General features: G+C 40.5%; 1 protein-coding gene across 1 annotated transcript; it reads right to left on the bottom strand.

The window, feature by feature from the left end:
- Positions 1–1862: 1862 nt before the first annotated feature.
- Positions 1863–19101, bottom strand: ACBD3 (acyl-CoA binding domain containing 3; the record flags this gene model as incomplete). The annotated part of the gene is given in 7 exon segments (NM_001009581.1): positions 1863–2377; positions 5396–5398; positions 5698–5982; positions 8586–8772; positions 13005–13179; positions 15467–15625; positions 19001–19101. Coding segments are annotated over 7 exon segments (1119 nt in total). The 3' UTR covers positions 1863–2165.
- Between the last annotated feature and the right edge of the window lie 309 nt (positions 19102–19410).

The raw sequence follows: 19410 nt of genomic DNA on the forward strand, positions 1-19410 counted from the left end.
CAGCCAAAAAAAAAAAAAAAAGGTCAGTGCTTTCCCTTCCATCAAGAAGTCTGAAAAACTACTAACCTATTTAACAATGTAGGGTAATTCATAGCAAATACTAAATAATCAGCCAGAAACACTCTGTTGTTGTTTAACTTTTTAAAACAGAAAAGATCACTGAAAACATTTCCTCTTGTCCTACCCAAATGATGAAACACAGAACTAATGCTTCAGGGAGTTAACTATATTAATGAAACATCAACAAGTTACAGATAAACATTTTAATTGATTAAATATATTATTTTCAAGATCTTTTTGAAATCGCACTTGTAATATACTAATCAACAGCCAAAGGCAATAAAAAAAGTTTAAAACCAAAAATGTTCTGACATGAGTATGTGACAGGAACTGCTGCTATATGTCAAGTAACATACACTGCTCCCAAGAACAATATATTTAGAGGATAGTTCATCTTAACAGGTGCAAGGACAAATCTGTAATCAAAGGCTGGAAGAAATATATATTAGTGCCTGCTTTTTAAAAGTTTATTTTACATTTTAAATACAGTATTTTCTCATTAAAAAAAAAAAAAAGCCAGGAAGTGCCTAACCCCACGGTTTCTATACCATATATACATGAGAGTGATGGACAACTTGACAAATCTTCCAGATGTAACAGTACGGACACCTTGAAGCTAGGACTACTGAATTAAAACTAAAAAAGACAAAGTAAGCCTCGCTTAGGAGAAAATAATCCAGTTTCTGAACAACCAAAAGAGAAAAGAGTGAGTTATGTACAAAACCAGGTATTAAAAAAACAGAAAGAAATGCAACACACACAAAATAGCCCCTTATGTAGTGAATTGTACATATTGCAGCTAATCGATGGAAATCCTCCTACAAGAAGTGATTTATGATTTGAAATCTTAAAAATCTAAGTATTTCAGTAACAACATATAATTACATTATGTGTATATTGCCAGATTTGTCATTTTCTATCTACACCACCCTCCCTTCTGAAAACAATACTCTCTAGACTAGTCAATCACTTATACAAATTTGAGGCAATTAAGCCCTACTTGTTTTCAGTAGGGAAAACAAAGATGTGCCTCTTCCCATCAATGAAGACATAATACAGATTAAAGCTATAAAAAATTTAAGCACGGGAATACACATTTCCAATTCTCTCAAGTTATTCCAAAGTGGAATCCTGTAGGGTTTGGGCCTAAGTAGTATCAAATTAAAAGAAAATGGACTATCTCTGGCAGTGATTTCCATATTAGTGCAATGTTATTTCCCATACACTGAATTATATTTAAATGACTTTATATATTTTCATTCAGTAGGTGCCAATGTGAGTTTACAAAATCCCTAACTATATTCTTATATAGAAAAGTTTCAATTTGAGATGCTCTATAAAGCCAAATCAAGACAAGAAAATGAATTAATTTTGCTTTGCTACTGGTAGCACGAGTACCAGATGAAGAGAAAAAAACCGAGTTTGTGGAGGTTTGCCAAGACGGATGTTTGAAGTGTTCTATGTATCCTGACAGTTCAATTATCAATTGTGTTTGAACATTCTATATTAAGATTATTCAGAAAATAATTATCTGTGATATAACTCTCAACTAAACAGTTGCACCGGAAGCAAAAACAATCTAGGTCATTCAGAACAAGATCAAATTTAGGCAATTTCTTTTTCTACTATAATCTGTGAGGTCTTACGTTTTTAAGTTTTAAAAATGGTGACCTGCGATCAAAGTCAGATGTACCTCATGTAGACTATTAACACAGGATTTCAAATTAGAGGGCACTGTAACTATGGGCTCTCATAAAACATGTAAGTAGAGCGGGCAGCAATGGACTAAACCATCAGCCAGGTGGGGTCAAGGTTGGGATGTTTATTTTGGAGACTTTAAAGATTTAACACATAGCTCATGTAACGTCGGCATCCACTAGTGACTCTGCTGGTCAGCACCGAAGGGCTGGATGAGTCTGAGGGATCCCTTTTACCCCAAAGTATTAATGCTAAAGAGTTTCAAGGAAATCCTGATCCCCAACAAGAGTTCACAGATCATCACACCAAAATCAACAGGGCAAACACTGACTGCAATGCTCCCCGAGTCAAAAGAAATTTCCAATTTAAATGCCATCTTCTGCCCAACTCTAAACTCTGTAACATCTTTATCTAGTGTAATAGACTCTGTAGTAGACTGATTTAGACCTCCACAAGGAGTAAGAGTTGTCAAACTTGAGGAGATAGACCCCTCTCCCTGGATACTGGTGGCTGCCAGCATACACCTCTTCGTGACAGTCCCGCCGGTACACAGGCACAATCTCATCCAGCACAGGCTTGTTGGCATTCTTTTTGGCTTTCTCTTCAGAACTGATGTTTTCTGTGAGAAAGGACAGAGACCAGTTAGTGTGAACAGGTCCAGGAAAACCACATATGTGTCAAGCATTCTAAACTCCACCCTTTCTTTGAGAAACTGCTTGGTAGGAATCTCTCAGTCCGCTCTACAACTGTATGCATGTGAACACGTTCTGATTCCTTTACACTCCCGAGCAACTGCTGGGAACCAAGCACTGGGGGCAGCAGCAGTCAGCATCCTCTCTCGCCTCTGTCCTCGGACCACTGCTCCCATTTCTGAGTCCCCTTTCCCCCTTTCCCATCCATTCAATTCCTAATTCCTCCCAACAAGAGGCACCTCACTCATCTGAGTAAGATCCTCCTCCCTCAACAGTGTGAAAGTCCTCTCTTGTTGGAGGAAGGGAGCTTACAAGCACTGTTATTTTCTATTTGTTTTAAATATAAAGAGTAAAATGAGAAAGCCACAGTAGACAGGTGGACATTCCGAGACACACTGAAAATTCAATTATTTTCATTAGGCCTGCGTAAGCTAGGGATGATCGCAGTGGCCAAAAATAAGCTTGGATTCAAGCTTTACCTCAGTTATTAATTTTCTGAACTATAATGATATGAAAAAAAACTACCTGTAGAAATCTATAGGAATGAGAAAATTACGAAGCAGCTTAAAATGTTCAGTTTAACATATTAAATATGAACAGCCTCAAGGAAGATAAAAGGAGTATTCAGAACAGATTTTAAAAGACTTTAAGGTTTGTAATATGGCAGAATAAATTTTAGAGACATGAGTCCATTATATGAAGACAGTCAACAGCCACTATTAGGAATTTTAAACCAGGAAGGTCTAAGAAGCTCACAGTCTCGAGAAGCTTAAGGAGATAAAGCTGTAACGTGGTATCCGGGATGGGACCCTGGAACATTAGGTAAAAACTAAGGAAATCTGAATAAATACGGACTTTAGTTAATAATAACTCATCAATATTGGTTCAATGGTTTTGATGAATGTACCACAGTACAATGTAAGATGTTAAGATATACAGGAACTCTTTGTATAACTTTGTAATACTTCTGTAAATCTGAAACTATTCTAAAATTAAAAGTTTATTTCTTAAAAAAGGAGATGACACCCTTATAAATAAGCCCAAATCATATTTGCTTTATCATAGCAGTACTACTTAAAATATTTTAAATGCCCCTCATTTGTGAATGAGAAATAGAGAGCCATTCAAAATACACACTACTGCCCAGAGGGATAGCCATCAAACAGATTACTGGGCTCAGTAATTCAAAATCCAAATTGTGTTCAAAAGCCATAAAATTAAAGGTTACTGGGAAAAATGAATAATGCATCTTTCATCAATTTAAGCAAAGACTTGGAACCTGGAAACAATAAAGTGGAGAATTACCACAGAAAGGTGGAAACAAAGAAAAATGGATATTTCTTTTCGAAGAAAACAAACCCCTTCATCTTTTAGACCCAATGGAAAAAAACCAAAGCAACAAAGACTCCCCTTCCATCTTCAACCACGTTAAAAGGACCCCCCTCACAAAATAAAACACACAGTGTAGACAAGACATGGGTGGACGGTGGCCTCATAAGGAATCGTACGGCTAAATGCTGTTTTTGAGTTTTTAATTCACTCTTATATTTTTTCTTTCTGGTTCAGTCAGTAATACTCATGGGCAACATTTTACCTTGCTAGTGGTACTCAGAAATAGAGCCTGCTGAAAACAAAATGCCACATAAGACAAAGAAGCACCTAAATGATACTGACCTGTGTGTGTATTGTCATACGTGACCCCAGAGGGCCTGAAGTGTCTTGGTGTGGTAATATACTGAACTTGTTATGTCAGAAGCTGACTGAACTTTTAGCCTCCCTCCATGCACCTCCAACAGGTACCTCTTTGAATTTAGCCCAGTATAGCTGCTATGATTACCAACACTTGTCAAGAATAAGCAATGTGATGGGTAAGCAATGAGGGACTGCTGTACAGCCCAGGATGGGATATGGTGGAAGATAATGTGAAAAAAAGGATGTATGTGTATATACATATAATTGGGCCACTTTGCTATACACCAGATATTGAAAGAACACTGTAAATCAACTATAATAAAAAATTAAAAAGAAAATAAAATGGCAAAATCATTTTGAAAAAAAAAAAAAAGAATAAGCAGTTTGTTTATGTGTCACCTGAAAAGTGAGTTAGGGCAAGAACCAAAGGTGCTTTCCCCTTCTCCCAGCCAGGGCACCCCTTCCATATTACTCTCAACCAAGTCAACAAATAGCTAAAAGCTTAGTAGATGTGTACAAAAAACTCTGTGTCCTAACTTTTCTGGACAGCAAAATTAAGGAGAGCATCTTCTTAATTAGTAAGCAATACATTTTACAATGTACTTCCTAGACCAAAATAGTTTTTTTTTTTTTTTTTTTTTTGGCTGTGCCTGTGGCAGGCAGAAATTCCTGGCCCAAGGATCAAATCCAAGTCACAGCAGTAACAACACTGGGTCCTTAACCCACTGTACCACCAGGAAATTCCTAGACCAAGACAGGAATTTAGGCTGTCCTTGGTGACACTTTACTTAGAGAAAAAAATTTCACTCTAGTGAAACAGGGAAGAACAATGAACATTTTTTAGTTAAGATGTTCTGATGAGTTTCTGTACTGACATTAACAAAAATCTTAGGGTGTTCTCTTGTGGCTCAGTGGGTTAAGGATCTGGCGATGTCACTGCTGGGACTCTGGTTACACCTATGGCAAGGGTTCCAGTCCTGGTCCAGGACCTTCCACGTGCTGCAGGTACAGCCAAAAAACCCTTAGAATAATCACTAAAAAGCTGCTATCAGAAATATAAATTTAGACAAATTCCAGAGTGAGCAGAATTTCTTTCCTGCTTTTAAAAATTTTTTCAAAATGAGCTTGCACAACTGGCTTTTCAATGCATAGGCTTGAAGTAAAATGGTATTCAGAAAAAAAATAAACTGCTAAAAGGCCTTCCTGGCATTCAAAAGAATTCATGTTCAGACCCCCGTCCCTTAGAAGGCTACCTTCTCTCACAAGCTTTTCAGCCCAAGCTCCCATCAATGAAGCCACTGATTCCTGTCCATGAAGTGCTAATCAGGACGCGTAAGGCTGGCTGACATCTCAACTGCTACCATCTTCTTTTGGCTGCACCTGCAGCATGTGAAAGTCCCCAGACCAGGGACTGAACCTGTGCCATAGCAGTGACGTGAACTGCTCCAGTGACAACACAAGATCCTTAACCTGCTGTGTCACAAGAGAACTCCTCAACTGCTACCATTTTTGCCAACACACAACCCAGAGACTGAATCTGGAGCAATGGCTCTACCTTCCTCCTCGTCGTCATCATCGCTGGACTCACTGACATGGACGCTGACAGCAGTGTTTGGAGAGTCTGTCCATTCAAAATACACCCCAAACCCAATGTCATAATTGTCTGTAGCAAATTCCCAAAAGAGATACGATCCTTCTTCATGGGTGGGTACTCGAACAGTGACCACTTCTCCTCGGCCCACTGTAATCACAGAATCCGAGTCCTGCCGAATCTTCTCCTTAAAGTCTCTGATCTGGGGCCGTGTCCACATGGATGGAGCCGCTATTACTGGAAGAGATTCTAAAGGCAACAGCAATTACAAAGGCTGAAGAAGCTGAGCCTTCACCTGCAGGCAGCAATATCTGCACAAGACCACCGGCCAGCCCCATGGAGGCACCAAGTGCAATCTGGCCTGCCTTGGATGGAGGACCCAGAGGACTATTAAAGCCTCCCCAGGGAGGTCTCCCCCTAGACCACTACATCTGGACAATGTCACAGGTATTCAGAGCTCATCATACCACTTCAAGTAACATCCATTTTCTTTCTTTCTTTGTTTTTTGTCTTTTTAGGGCCCTTCCCACAGCATATGGAGGTTTCCAGGCGAGGGGTCTAATCGGAGCTGCTGCTGCCTCCCTACGCCACAACCAGAGCAATGTGTCTGTGACCTACACCACAGCTCACAGCAATGCCAGATCCTTAACCCACTGAGCGAGGACAGGGATCAAACCTGCAACCTCATGGTTCCTAGTCAGATTCGGTTCTGCTGTGCCACAACAGGAACTCCAACATCCATTTTCTTAGAAGGGTTTTTCCCAATGCTAAGTGCACATGGGGATTTAAGAATGACCTTGGATGGAGTTCCCCTTGTGGCAGCAGAGACGAATCTGACTAATATCCACGAGGATGCAGGTTTGATCCCTGGCCTCACTCACTGGGTTAAGGATCTGGTGCTGCTGTGAGCTGTGATGTAGGCTGGCAGCTGCAGCTCCAATTTGACCCCTAGCCTGGGAACCCCCATATGGTTGCGGCCCTAAAAAGACTTTAAAAAAAAAAAAAGAATGACCTTGGAAACTTCCTAGCTGAGGACAGGGAAACATTCTAACAAATAGAGAAATCTGGACCTTGAAAAAAGTCCTGACCTCTGAATAAATCAAAGTGCAAAGTTCAAGAGGAGGAGCCTTTTTTTTTTTTTTTTTAAGCACAGTTAATTTACAGTGAGGGAGGGGCTATTCTAAAGAAAGAGAAAAACAGGAATGGAACCACTAGTGACTGAGTAAAAAGGGGTCAAGTCTTGTTATGAGCAGTATCTCTGTACACTGGACTACTCAATAGGTTTCCCAGAGTCATTCATAGAGTCTTTGGTAAAAGACTCCTTTGAAAATACTGGTGAACTCTTCATAGGAAAAAAAAAAGGGGAGGAGGGATATGAACCAAGGTATTTCAAGATCCTTTCTGAAACTTTTTGTTACTTGTTCCAAAAACGCAAGGGAGATCTCTGAAACCGACCGTCTTATGAGCCACCACCATCTCTGATCAGCGTGGCCACTGAGATGATCTCTCCCTTCCTGCTTAGTGAACTCGGCCTCTTTCCTCAGATTTCTCAGTCCTCCAAGTCCTGGATCTACAGCAGGCCACACTGCACTTTGGTGCTTCCTGTCCCCTTCTCAGGAAAACCTCTGGTGACCTCCAGAACTGGGTCCTATCTCCCACATGACATGCTCTCAAACTATAATGGACCCCCTCTCGCCATCACAGAACTTAACACAGCCACAGTTTACATTGTTATGTGTGTTATCTGCTTCACTGCTATAGCTTGACACTCAGAAAACATTCAACCTTTTTTTTTTTTCTCCTTTTTTTCTTTTGGACCACATCTGCAGCATATGGAAGTTCTCAGGCCAGGGACTGAATCCAAGTCGCAGCTGCAACCTATGCCACAGCTGCGGCAAGGCTGGATCCTCAACCCATGACGCCAGGCTGGGGATCCAACCCTTGCTGCCATGGAGGCAACACTGGATCCTTAACCCTATGCACTACAGTGGGAACTCCAACCATTAAAATGAATGAATGAGCTGCCCATGAAAAGGTAAGTAGATCTGTGAAAATTCTAAGTTATCTACTCCGTAATATGGTGCTTTTGTCTCAAAAAATATACTGTAATATATGCTAGCCAGCCTCCAAGATGGCCCCAGTGATCTTCCCCTCTGGGTAGTCACATACTTGTGAGGTCACCACCCAAAACAGCAGGGTTGGTACGTGTAACCAACAGAATATGTCAGGAGTGCTGATGTATTACTTCCATTAGGACATAAGAAGACACTCCCACTTCTGCCTTGTTTTCTTTTGGATCATGCACTCTGAAGGAGGACACGCAAAGCAGCCCTACAGAGAGGCTTCATGGGCCAAGGAACTGAGGCCCTCCTGCCAAGAGCCAGCACAAACTTGCCAGTCCTGTGAGAGAATGATTTTGGAAGCAGAGCCTCTAACCCTGGTCAAACCTTCACATCACTGCAATCCCAGCTGACACCTTGACCACAACCTCATAAAAGGCTAGAACTACTACCACTCAGCTAAGTGGCTCCTGAATTCCTGACCCACAGAATTTGTGAGCGATGATAAATGTTTCATTTATTTTAAGCTGCTAATTTGGACACCATGTGTCACAATACCGATAACCAATAACATAAGACAACCCCAATGTGTCAAAGGACATCGAATCTGCTCTTCTATTCTCAGGGCTACCAGAAGCATCAGATTCCGACTAAAAAGAGTGAAAAGCATTTAACTCTCACATATATATATTAACTGCTCTCAAAACTACTTAACCTGACTTCCTGACTCTGGCTTTTCAAGAAGTCTGAATTATGGCATCTGGATGGATGAACACATATGCCAAACTGTACCTTTTGGTCCATTCTCCAGGGCTTCTTCCGCAGTTTCTGGTTCAAGCTCTTTTTCAGAATTGTCACTGTGGTTTTTGGCCTGTCCATTAACTGACATCATATCACCTGGTGCAGGTGTATTCACTTTTGACGATGTAGGCAAAGAAGCCCCAGCTACTGCTACTTCCTGTTGTTTCTGTAACGCTGCCTGTAAGTCAAGAAAAAGTGAAGATATACTGACTGGGAAGGCTAAAAATGGGATATCTGTCCTGAAATGCATTCTGATGCCATGTTTTTGCCCTATCAAATAACACAATGCTCCAAGAAACTAATAAACTTTTTACCGGTTTTTATGCTATATACAATGAATATTAGGAGCACAATATCAAAATGATAGCTAAAAATGTCAAAATGTTGATACAAACAAAAAACTGTAACTGAGGATCACTAGAAAAACTAACCAGGAAAAATTAAGTAAAAATAATCAACCTGGAGTTCCCATCGTGGCACAGTGGTTAATGAATCCAACTAGGAACCATGAGGTTGCAGGTTCGGTCCCTGGCCTTGCTCAGTGGGTTAAGGATCCAGCGTTGCCATGAGCTGTGGTGTAGGTCGCAGATGCGGCTTGGATCTGGTGTGTTGCTGTGGCTCTGGCGTAGGCTGGCAGCTACAGTTCCGATTTGACCCCTAGCCTGAGAACTTCCATATGCCTAGGGAGTAGCCCTAGAAAAGGCAAAGAAGACCAAAAAAAAAAAAAAAAAAAAAAAAAACCCAAAATAAAATTATTATAAGTAAAAACTGAATACAGTAACATTTGTTCTTAAAACTGATAGAGGAAAATCTCTTCATCAAATTCAGATATGTAAAATTTGAATCAGAAAAAAATTAAGCTTGGTAGAAATACAGAAGAAAATTCACAAAGGCAGAAGCTGTAACTGGTTAAATCTGGTAAGGGCTTCCAAAGTAACCAACATATCAAATATGAACAAAGAAAATCAGGAGTTCCCGTCGTGGCGCAGTGGTTAACGAATCCGATTAGGAACCATGAGGTTGCGGGTTCGGTCCCTGCCCTTGCTCAGTGGGTTAAGGATCCGGCGTTGCCGTGAGCTGTGGTGTAGGTTGCAGACGCGGCTCGGATCCCGGGTTGCTGTGGCTCTGGCGTAGGCCGGTGGCTACAGCTCCGATTGGACCCCTAGCCTGGGAACCTCCATATGCCGCGGGAGCGGCCCAAGAAATAGCAACAACAGCAACAACAACAACAACAAAAAAAAGACAAAAAGACAAAAAAAAAAAAAAATCAATAAACTAAATCTTAATTCTAAACTAAATACAGAAAAATTCTTATCACAATTAAATGAAAAACTGTTAAAAAAAAATAAAGAATATTGACCTAAAAATCAAATAGGCTTAATAAAATGGAGTTTGGGGTCAAGACACTTTCTTAATGAAAATTCATCAGTTTGACATAATTGATTAAAATATGTATATTCATAAACTTGAAGTCAAAATGTTCTCTGAGTCAAGACAGGAGAATAAAAACATCTTAAGCCCAAAAGACAAGTACTTTGGGACATTCCTCTCTTGTATCAAGATGGATATTTTATATACATACATACATATATATTTTTATTTTATTTTATTTTATTTTTTATTTTTTGCTTTTTAGGGCCACACCTGCAGCATATGGAGGTTCCCAGGCTAGGGGTCAAATTGAAGCTTCAGCTGCCAGTCTATACCACAGCCACAGCAACTCGGGATCTTAAAACATCTTCAACCCACACCACAGCTCATGGCAACACCGGATCCTTAACCCACTGAGCAAGGACAGGGACCGAATCTGCATCCTTATGGATACTAGTCAGGTTCATTATCACTGAGCTACAATGGGAACTCCAAGATGGAAAATATTTAATACTACTAGAAATGCCTAGTATTATTTAACTTTTGAAGGAAACTTTAATTGAATTACAACGTACACATAGAAAAGTAAAGAAAATCATAAATGTACACCTTGATCAATTTTCATCAGCCAAACACAACCATGTAACCAACACCCAGATCTAGGTATTACCTGTATCCCAGAACCCTCCCTGGTACCCCTCAAAGGGTAACAACTATTCTGACTTGTAACCTTATAGATTTTCTTTGCTTGTTTTTAACTAAAGTTATATAATGAAATTTTGTAATATATGCTCTTTTTGTGTCTGGCTTCTTTTACTCAACATTTGTTTGTGAGGCTCATCTCTAATGTCAAAAGTAGTTATAACTGTATTTTGTTTGTAGTGATATAGGATATGCCACTATGAAATACAGAATTTATTTATCTGATCCACTATTGAGCATCTGGGCATTTAAGTAACTTTTTAAACTAAAACACTGTTATAATAAGTGAACATATGTTTACAACAATTAAAAAAAAAAGAAAATATAGGACAAAAAGATTTTATAATCTCATGGTCTGGGATAATGATATATTTTAGCATATCCATATACACATTTCATTTAACATCTCATTTACAAACCAGGTACTTAAACAGCAACACCTCTCTCTGCTGCTAGTGCAGGCTAATAAAGCAAAGATTTTAAAATACCTTCTTCCAAGGCCTAGATTCTCAGTAATTTCCATATCAGTTTTCTAAAGTACCAGCTTCCAGAAAAAGTACATACAACCAAAACAAGTCAGCACACTCAGAACATTTGCTGCATGACAGGAAAGCCAAAAAAGCATTTCTGTTGATGATCAATAGGTCAGCTCAAATGGTCCCTCTCCATTTTAAGCCCTTCTTGAAACTCTAGCAGAATGAACAACTGACTCCTGGTACCAGGACCCCACTGCCTATGAATATACATCTATTATACATAACAGAGTGTAATTATTTATTTACACAATCTCTCCTCTATACTCTGGCAAGTTTGTATAAGCACAGAAAGGTACAGAAATAAAGTAACAAACACCCAGGAAACTACACCCCCAAATTAATGTGTTCTCATTTTGTCACTTTGGTCAGTATTTATATAAAAATAAACACTTTCTGAGGCTGAAGCTCCTTCCCCAGTCCCTTTCCTTCTCTCTTCCCTGAGAAAAGCAATCGATTTGATAATCTGAGTTTGATCACTAAAATCTAAACTATAGCTTTCCAATTCAGCTTCAAAGATTCTTAGTTTTCCACCATTTGATTTTGTTCTCACTAAATGACAGCAATGTATAAGCAGGACAGTGTGTATGAACTATCCTCTTAAAAATTACCTCAATGTCCATTAAAGCAGCAGGAAAGGGGGAGTGTTATGCTAAAATAGAAACAGGCTTTAGAGGACAGGAAAGAAATACTACACAAATACCACTTATTATCCTGAATAACTGGTTTGCCATCATCTTCCTCTTCTATGGATTACACAAAACCTGCAGTGCCTTTTAACAGCTCACTAGTGCTAAAGACATGGGGGAAATACTGTAAGGACATTAATATTTAAGGAATTTAAAGAGCTTGGCAAAACAAAAAAGATTACTTCATCTAGCAAAAAATGGCGAGCAACTATAATGTAACACTTGTCTTCACTCAGATTATTTTGAGAGGTAGTAACTGCTCTCTAAGTGAAAATTAAATAAGTAAACTTAGCTAGGTTAACTTTAAGAAGGTATTCTATGCCTCCGCAAGATGTAAAAAATGAATGTAACATCAGTTATCTTCCCCATGTGCCAAATATTTTCACAGAGAAAACTATTTTTCCTGTGATAATCCTGTGAGGGTAACAAGACCGGTACCAGGATTTTATGTCCTATTCTTAATGACCAGGAGAAAAGGCAGAAAAAAAATCAGAGCAACAGGTAACTTGCCTGAGATCAAACAAGGTAATGGCAAAGCCAGGACAGCATCCCAGTGGTATCTGACCTTCAGTCCACATCCTGCCCCTAAGACACCTACTGCTACAGGTAGAAGCAAATATACGGGAGCAGGATGCTGAGGACCACCAGTGTGCTGCAGGAGAGCACGGTAGCTACTGGACCCCACACAAAGGTCAGGATGAACCCAACCAGCTCTGCCTTAGGGGATGGGGTTCTTCAATTAGAAGCTGTATGGGCCTATCTCTGATAGCACTCTGCCTGAAGGATGTCCTTGAACTAACACTAATCACCCAAGTCCTCACGGTTCCAGCACCACTCTTAGAAGTCGATGTCAGACTCTCTGGAATGATACCAGGTCCATACAACTCCCAAATACCCTTAGGACAATATAATAGTGGTCACATCGTTTGGTGCTTTGATATATACTTTCTTTCATAATTGCCAGTGCGATGCTAAAATCTCCCTTAATAAAGGTCACCTAAAAGTTACTTTATACCTGAGAGGTTGGCTAATGCAAAATTCATTAGCAACTGTTAGAAAAGAACTTGAAACTAAAAACCCTCTCTAAGGCTGAAATCGGGGGTTATCTATCATACCTGTTGCTGTGCAAGCTGGACTTGATACAACTGCTGCATATACTGCTGATAGTGCTGCTCCTGCAACTGGCGGATGAGAATTTGCTGCTGTTCGTAGTTCCCTGGATACTGTTGGGCTGCATACTGCTGGAACTGCACGGCAGTCTGGGAGTTTAAAGCTGCCATTATCTGCTGCCTAAAAACATTAAAAAATATACACTAGTCTGACTACAGGAGATTGATTGTTCATGACAAAATAAAATGTCCTTGTTATTTATTTTTAAAATGTGTAACTCTTAAAAATGACTAAGCTGGTAATGTATACCAATCAGCGTATGTCCTAGGCTCAAAAGAAAGATTTAAGAAAATAAACTTGGCCTCTAATTTTTCACTTAGGTTTTCCACAGAAAATTTAGGATGGAGAGGGAGAATAAGCACACCAGCATCACCAGCATCATCATCACCATCATCACTATTAACATTTATTGCGCCCTTACTACGTGCCCGGCAGTGTTCAGGGCACTTCATGCACTAACCCACTGAGGTCTCACAACCACCCTCTAAGGCAGGGTTTCCCGAACAGGAAATGGAAGCGTTCAGTAACCTGCCCAAGATTACACTGCTAGTAGATGCCAGAGCCAGGATTCACGTCTACAGAGTTTGGCTACAGTCTACACTCTTTTTTTTTTTTTTTTTTGTCTTTTTAGGGCCATACCCACAGCATATGGAAGTTCCCAGGCTAAAGGTTGAATCGGAGCTGTAGCTGCCAGACTATGCCACAGCCACAGTCACACCAGATCCGAGCCATGTTTGCAACCTACACCATAGCTCCCGGCAATACCAGATTCTTAATTCACTGAGTGAGACGAGGGATCGAACTCGTGTCCTCACAGATAGTAGTTGGGTTTGTTAACCACTGAGCCACAAACAGGAATTCCCAGCCTATACTCTTTAAACATGATGCTGTAAGAGGATGGATTGCCATCTATAGCAGAGATGAGATATTTAACTATTGGTCATGGCTTCTCTACCTAAGTACATGAAAAGCTGTAAGAGCTAAAACATGTTATAGGTGGCTCTGGTGAGTATAAATAAAGCCACGAAAATCTGAGTGTCCTTGGCATTTAATGTAAAGCCTACCTTAAAGAGGAACACTGAAGATGCTAACTGGGCATGCTTAGTTTAGAGATACTGATTTCTATAAACTATTACTCTTCTTCATTTTCGATAGAGGAACCACATACTTAACTCAGTCATGTGATCACAATAAAGACCTCAAAGCCATCTGTTAATAGATTATAACAAAGTAAATTTTCACCAACTCCTCAGCAGAACAGGACTCTAGGTCCACCAAAGGGACCCTTACCATTGCTCACCCACTGAAGAGATCAGCATTCATAGTCTCTCTCCACGGCAGAGTGAGGCCCTGGGTTAGTCTGAAGCTTCTCTGAGGTCTACTCAGATACGATGAGGAGAAAACAACGGGCCCACATGTCCACGTATTTCATCTATAGGCCATGCCGGAGTTCCCGTCGTGGCGCAGTGGTTAACGAATCCGACTAGGAACCATGAGGTTGTGGGTTCGATCCCTGCCCTTGCTCAGTGGGTTAACGATCTGGCGTTGCCGTGAGCTGTGGTGTAGGTCGAAGACGCGGCTCGGATCCTGCGTTGCTGTGGCACTGGTGTAGGCTGGCAGCTACAGCTCTGATTTGACCCCTAGCCTGGGAACCTCCATATGCCGCGGGAGCGGCCCAAGAAATGGCAAAAAGACAAAAAATAAATAAATAAAATAAAAATATAGGCCATGCCACCCCTAGGATCCCAGGTCTTCTCCTCAGTGTTTCATGGTCCTTAATCCCTTCTTCCTTGTTCCCACAGCTCCCTCCTGAAGAACCAGTCCCTTCTGAGATGGCTGCTCTCACAGCCCTGAAAGAATGAGAAATGGCTGCAGCTCCTAAGTCCAGTACTAGGGGACCAGGAAAAGACACGTGACAGAGGCTGAACCAACTATATTCTCCAGCTTGGGAATGTGTAACTGGGTCTCTCATATCCCAGCAAGTCTGTCAGATGCCTGAAAACAAAGACCACATAAATCCACCAGGCAGGGACAGCCTTGCATATGCCAAAGCAGAGAAACAATTTGCAGACAACAGGAAGAAGGAACAGAGACATAGCTGAGTGAAGCAAAGACAGGAGATTGTGTGGCCCAGAGACAGAGAGCAAGTAAGCAACCTCAGCTTCTGTTCTAGTGCCTGGCTTCTGGGAGCAAATCCCAAATCCTTCTAACACATTCCTCTTTTTGCAACCACATGATGCTTAAGATGAGGTCCTCTTCCATAATACATCATTGGTACAAAGGGCAAGTAACTAATGCTGGTCTACCTCCCAGCCAAACAAATCAGAGAATTACTCTAAGGCACACAATGGGGAAGGTGTGGGAGCCCATTTTTCCTTCTTCAACACAAGCCACACCACAAGCTTACTTCTGCTGCTCCAGCCGAAGCCTCTCTTCTTCTATTCGCCTCCTCTCTTCTTCCTCCCGTCTAAGCCTTTCTTCTTCTTCCCTCCTACGTTTTTCTTCCTCCTTTTGCAAACGTTCTCTTTCTTCCTCTTCACGCCGCCTTCTCTCTTCCTCCTCCTTCCTACGAGATAAAGGACAGAGAGAATGAACTCTAAACAAAGAATCCAGTCTAAAAATAATTTAAGACTATTTCCCAGTGGAAACTGACATAAGCTTTTTTTTTTTCTTTTTTTTTGTCTGTGCCTGTGGCATGCGAAAGTTCCCAGGCCAGGGATCGAACTCTCGCCACAGCTAAGCAGCCACAGTGACAACGCCGGATCCTTAACCCACTGAGCCGCAGGAGAACTCCTGACACAAAGCTTTTTAGAGAGCCATGTGGTAATTTTATCAGAATCTGAAATGCACATATTCCAGGAGAAATTTATCATATGGAGTCAATTTCACAACATACAGATTGCAGCAAGAACAATGACTGCTGCATAACCACTGAAAAAAGAGTCCATCAGCAAGGTACCGCTGAAAGCATTAGACATGCCCATACCCTAAAGAAGCCCTCCTAAAATATGCTCACAGCATCACAAACTTTTCCTTCATACTACGTGCTGTAGTTGCAATGAAATTTGTGTGATAAATTTAGCAATACATTTGCCTTACTCATTAAAATACATGCTACATAAGGGCAAAGACTGCCTAGTTTAGTTTATACCTCCAGGACCACAGTGCTGGAAAGAGTAAGCACTCAAGAAATGTGCAGAGAAGTGAATAATCTACTCTGAAATGCCAGGCAGCCATAAAAAATAGAACTATGGGGACTAATATGTAAAGACATTTAATATATATGTTTAATGGAAAAAACAGGGAAATGAATAGAAAAAAGGCCTGGAAAGACATACTCTAAATGTGTTGGTAATTAGCTCTGGAGAGAAGAGTGAGATTAAAAGTAAAGTGGGAAGGAAGGTTTTAAGCTTGTGCTTTATATACACTGCCATGAATGGAAGGTCATTTACATTGCATCTATTCATATATTATTTCTGAGATTTAAAAAAAAAATTAAAGCTTCTAATTTAGAAAAGAAAGAACAGTTGTAAATCTAGGTGCAGCCCTTACCCATCCCCAAACTCCCTTTTCCAAGGGAAAGTAGACTCTACTGCACTACGAGTGGATGCCGTGTAGCTCCAAGAGTAGGGAGCAGTATGGGGCAGTTACAGAGAAGGAAGATTTCTGAGGGTTCTCAGAGAAGACATCATTTCATGATCTTACCATGAGAAGTGCCTGGATCATCCTACCTTTTTCCCATACTTCTATAAGTGACTAATACACCTGAGCCACAACCAAGGCTCAAAATACAGCAATAACATAATCTGCTTTAACATGTCACAGCTGGTACACAGGGCAAAATGTTCCACAAGCTAGAGCTTCTGCTTCAGGATAGGGGGAGTCTAGTCTTCAATGCTTTAAAAGAATTCTACATGGACTTCATTCCATGGATAGAAGTATATTTTTAAAGGGAAAAAATATAGTTTTATATGTTGAGTAATAACTTAAAATGTTCAATTTATTATTAAAAAAGAACTTAAAAAGCAATGTATACATATTTTCAAAGACACAGCTACAACTCACTGATCCAAAATCACTACATAATGGACTGTATCACATAAATCAATTTTCCAGTAAATAAACCTCACTCCATTCTTATAAGAATCAAAACTTTTCCTTCAGATATAAACTATCTTCCTTTGGATAAATATATTCTGGAAATATATTAAGATATTTTCTATCCTCTTAAAGAGGAATAACTTATATCCAGTATTCTGTCTCTTGATAACTCAGAAATTATAACTACAAACATAAAAATTATATGTCATAATACAGTGATGGAGAGTTTATCTTCATAGTAAATGGCCTCTGACCACCACACTTTTATAATTCTTTATTTTATTTTATTTTTGCTTTTTTTTTTTTTTTTTTTGTCTTTTTGCTATTTCTTTGGGCTGCTCCCGCGGCATATGGAGAATCCCAGGCTAGGGGTCTAATCGGAGCTGTAGCCACTGGCCTACGCCAGAGCCACAGCAACGCAGGATCCGAGCCGCGTCTGCAACCCACACCACAGCTCACGGCAACACCGGATCTTTAACCCGCTGAGCAAGCGCAGGGACCGAACCCGCAACCTCATGGTTCCTAGTCGGATTCGTTAACCACTGCGCCACGATGGGAACTCCTATTTTTGCTTTTTTCTTTAGGGCCACACCATTGGCAAATGGAGCTTCCCAGGCCAGGAGTAGAATCAGAGCTACAGCTGTTGGCCTACACCACAGCCACAGCAACTAGGGATCTGAACCACATTTGTGACCTACACCACTGCTTAAGGCAACGCCAGATCCTGAACCCACTGAGCGAGGCCAGGGATCAAACCCACAACTTCATGGTTCCTAGTTGGATTCGTTTCCACTGTGCCAAGATGGGAACTCCAAAATTTGGTTTTAAAGCTTCATTTTCATTACCTAGAAATTTTAATCTATCAAAAGTTCTTGAAAATATAACTTCTAGATAAATAAGGTGCTAATTATAATTCTGTTGAGTTCACGATCATGAGAGAGAATCCTATAAACATAAACAGCACATTGAATAGTTGCCCCTCCAACCTCTGGAAATAATAAGCCATCTGCAAGCCACAGCCAATATCAAACACCTATATAAACAAGGCCTACCACGTAGTACAAGTGATAACCATGACTTGGAGTATGAATATTCTAGAAACCCAAGGGAGGTAAGCAGCAAAGGGTGTATCAGACCAGAGAGTAAGGAGGAAGGGTGGTTGAGCTCACTGTGCTTGCTGAGACACTTGGTGTAGTAACACAAAAGGAATGCTGCCATGATAGATGGGTGGATCCTTTTAAAGGTATAGCCAGCAAACCCCCTCCCCTCAAAACTAAAAATAATAAATAAATACCTGCTCACATCAGAAAATCTGACCCACTGCTATAAGAATCGGGGATCCTGGAGTTCCCACTGTGTTGCAGTGGGTTAAAGATCTGGCGCTGTCATCTCAGTGGCTTGGGTTGCTTCTGTGGCATGGGTTTGATACCTGGCCCTGGAGCTTCTGCATGCCGGCAAAAAAAAAAGCAGAGGTCCAATGGAAGAAAGACACTTGATTTAGGAGTTCCCATAGTAGCTCAGTGGAAACAAATCCGACTGGTATCCATGAGGATGCAGGTTTAATCCCCGACCTGGCTCAGTGGGTTAAGGATCTGGCATTGCCATGAGCTGTGGTGTAGGTTATAGATGTGGCTCAGATCCTGCTTTGCTGTGGCTGTGGTGTAGGCCGGCAGCTGTAGCTCCGATTAGACCCCTAGCCTGGGGACTTCCATATGCCGCAAGTGCGGCCCTAAAGAGCAAAAAAAAAAGACACTTGATTTAGAACAGACACTCTATAAAGCAAAAGCTTCAGTATACTGGGCTACATAAGGATAAAGAACTTTATGACCTCAAACCTCACCTTTTTTTTTCTTGCTCTTCCTTCTCTATTTTGTGGGATGCAACATATGTTGAAAAGAGATGACAACACCTATTCAGGAGCTTGACAAACTCTACCATGGCATCCTCTTTAGACATGGTCCCCAGAGCTGCCCATTCTCTCCTGTAAAAGATAACAAGAAAAGTTACTTTCTTTTCTTAAAGAAAAATGAGAATTTGATTTAATTTAAACCTAAATATGAACAAATCTCAATTATTACTAAAAAGAATGATTCTACTATAAACAAAAGGTTCAAAATTTCATTGCAATAAGCATGTACTGATTTACTAAATTAGATATGCCACCTATAAACTAAACCTACTGTCGTAAACTACAATTTAACTGCACTGCTGATAATTTCCAGACCAGCAGAAGGGTATCAAAGTTTTATG

Source organism: Sus scrofa, chromosome 10 (assembly GCF_054392235.1).
Source record: "Sus scrofa isolate SSC_HxYL_T2T_F1_AM1 chromosome 10, Sscrofa_HxYL_maternal_Yorkshire_Landrace_v2.0, whole genome shotgun sequence".
NCBI lineage: Eukaryota > Metazoa > Chordata > Mammalia > Artiodactyla > Suidae > Sus > Sus scrofa.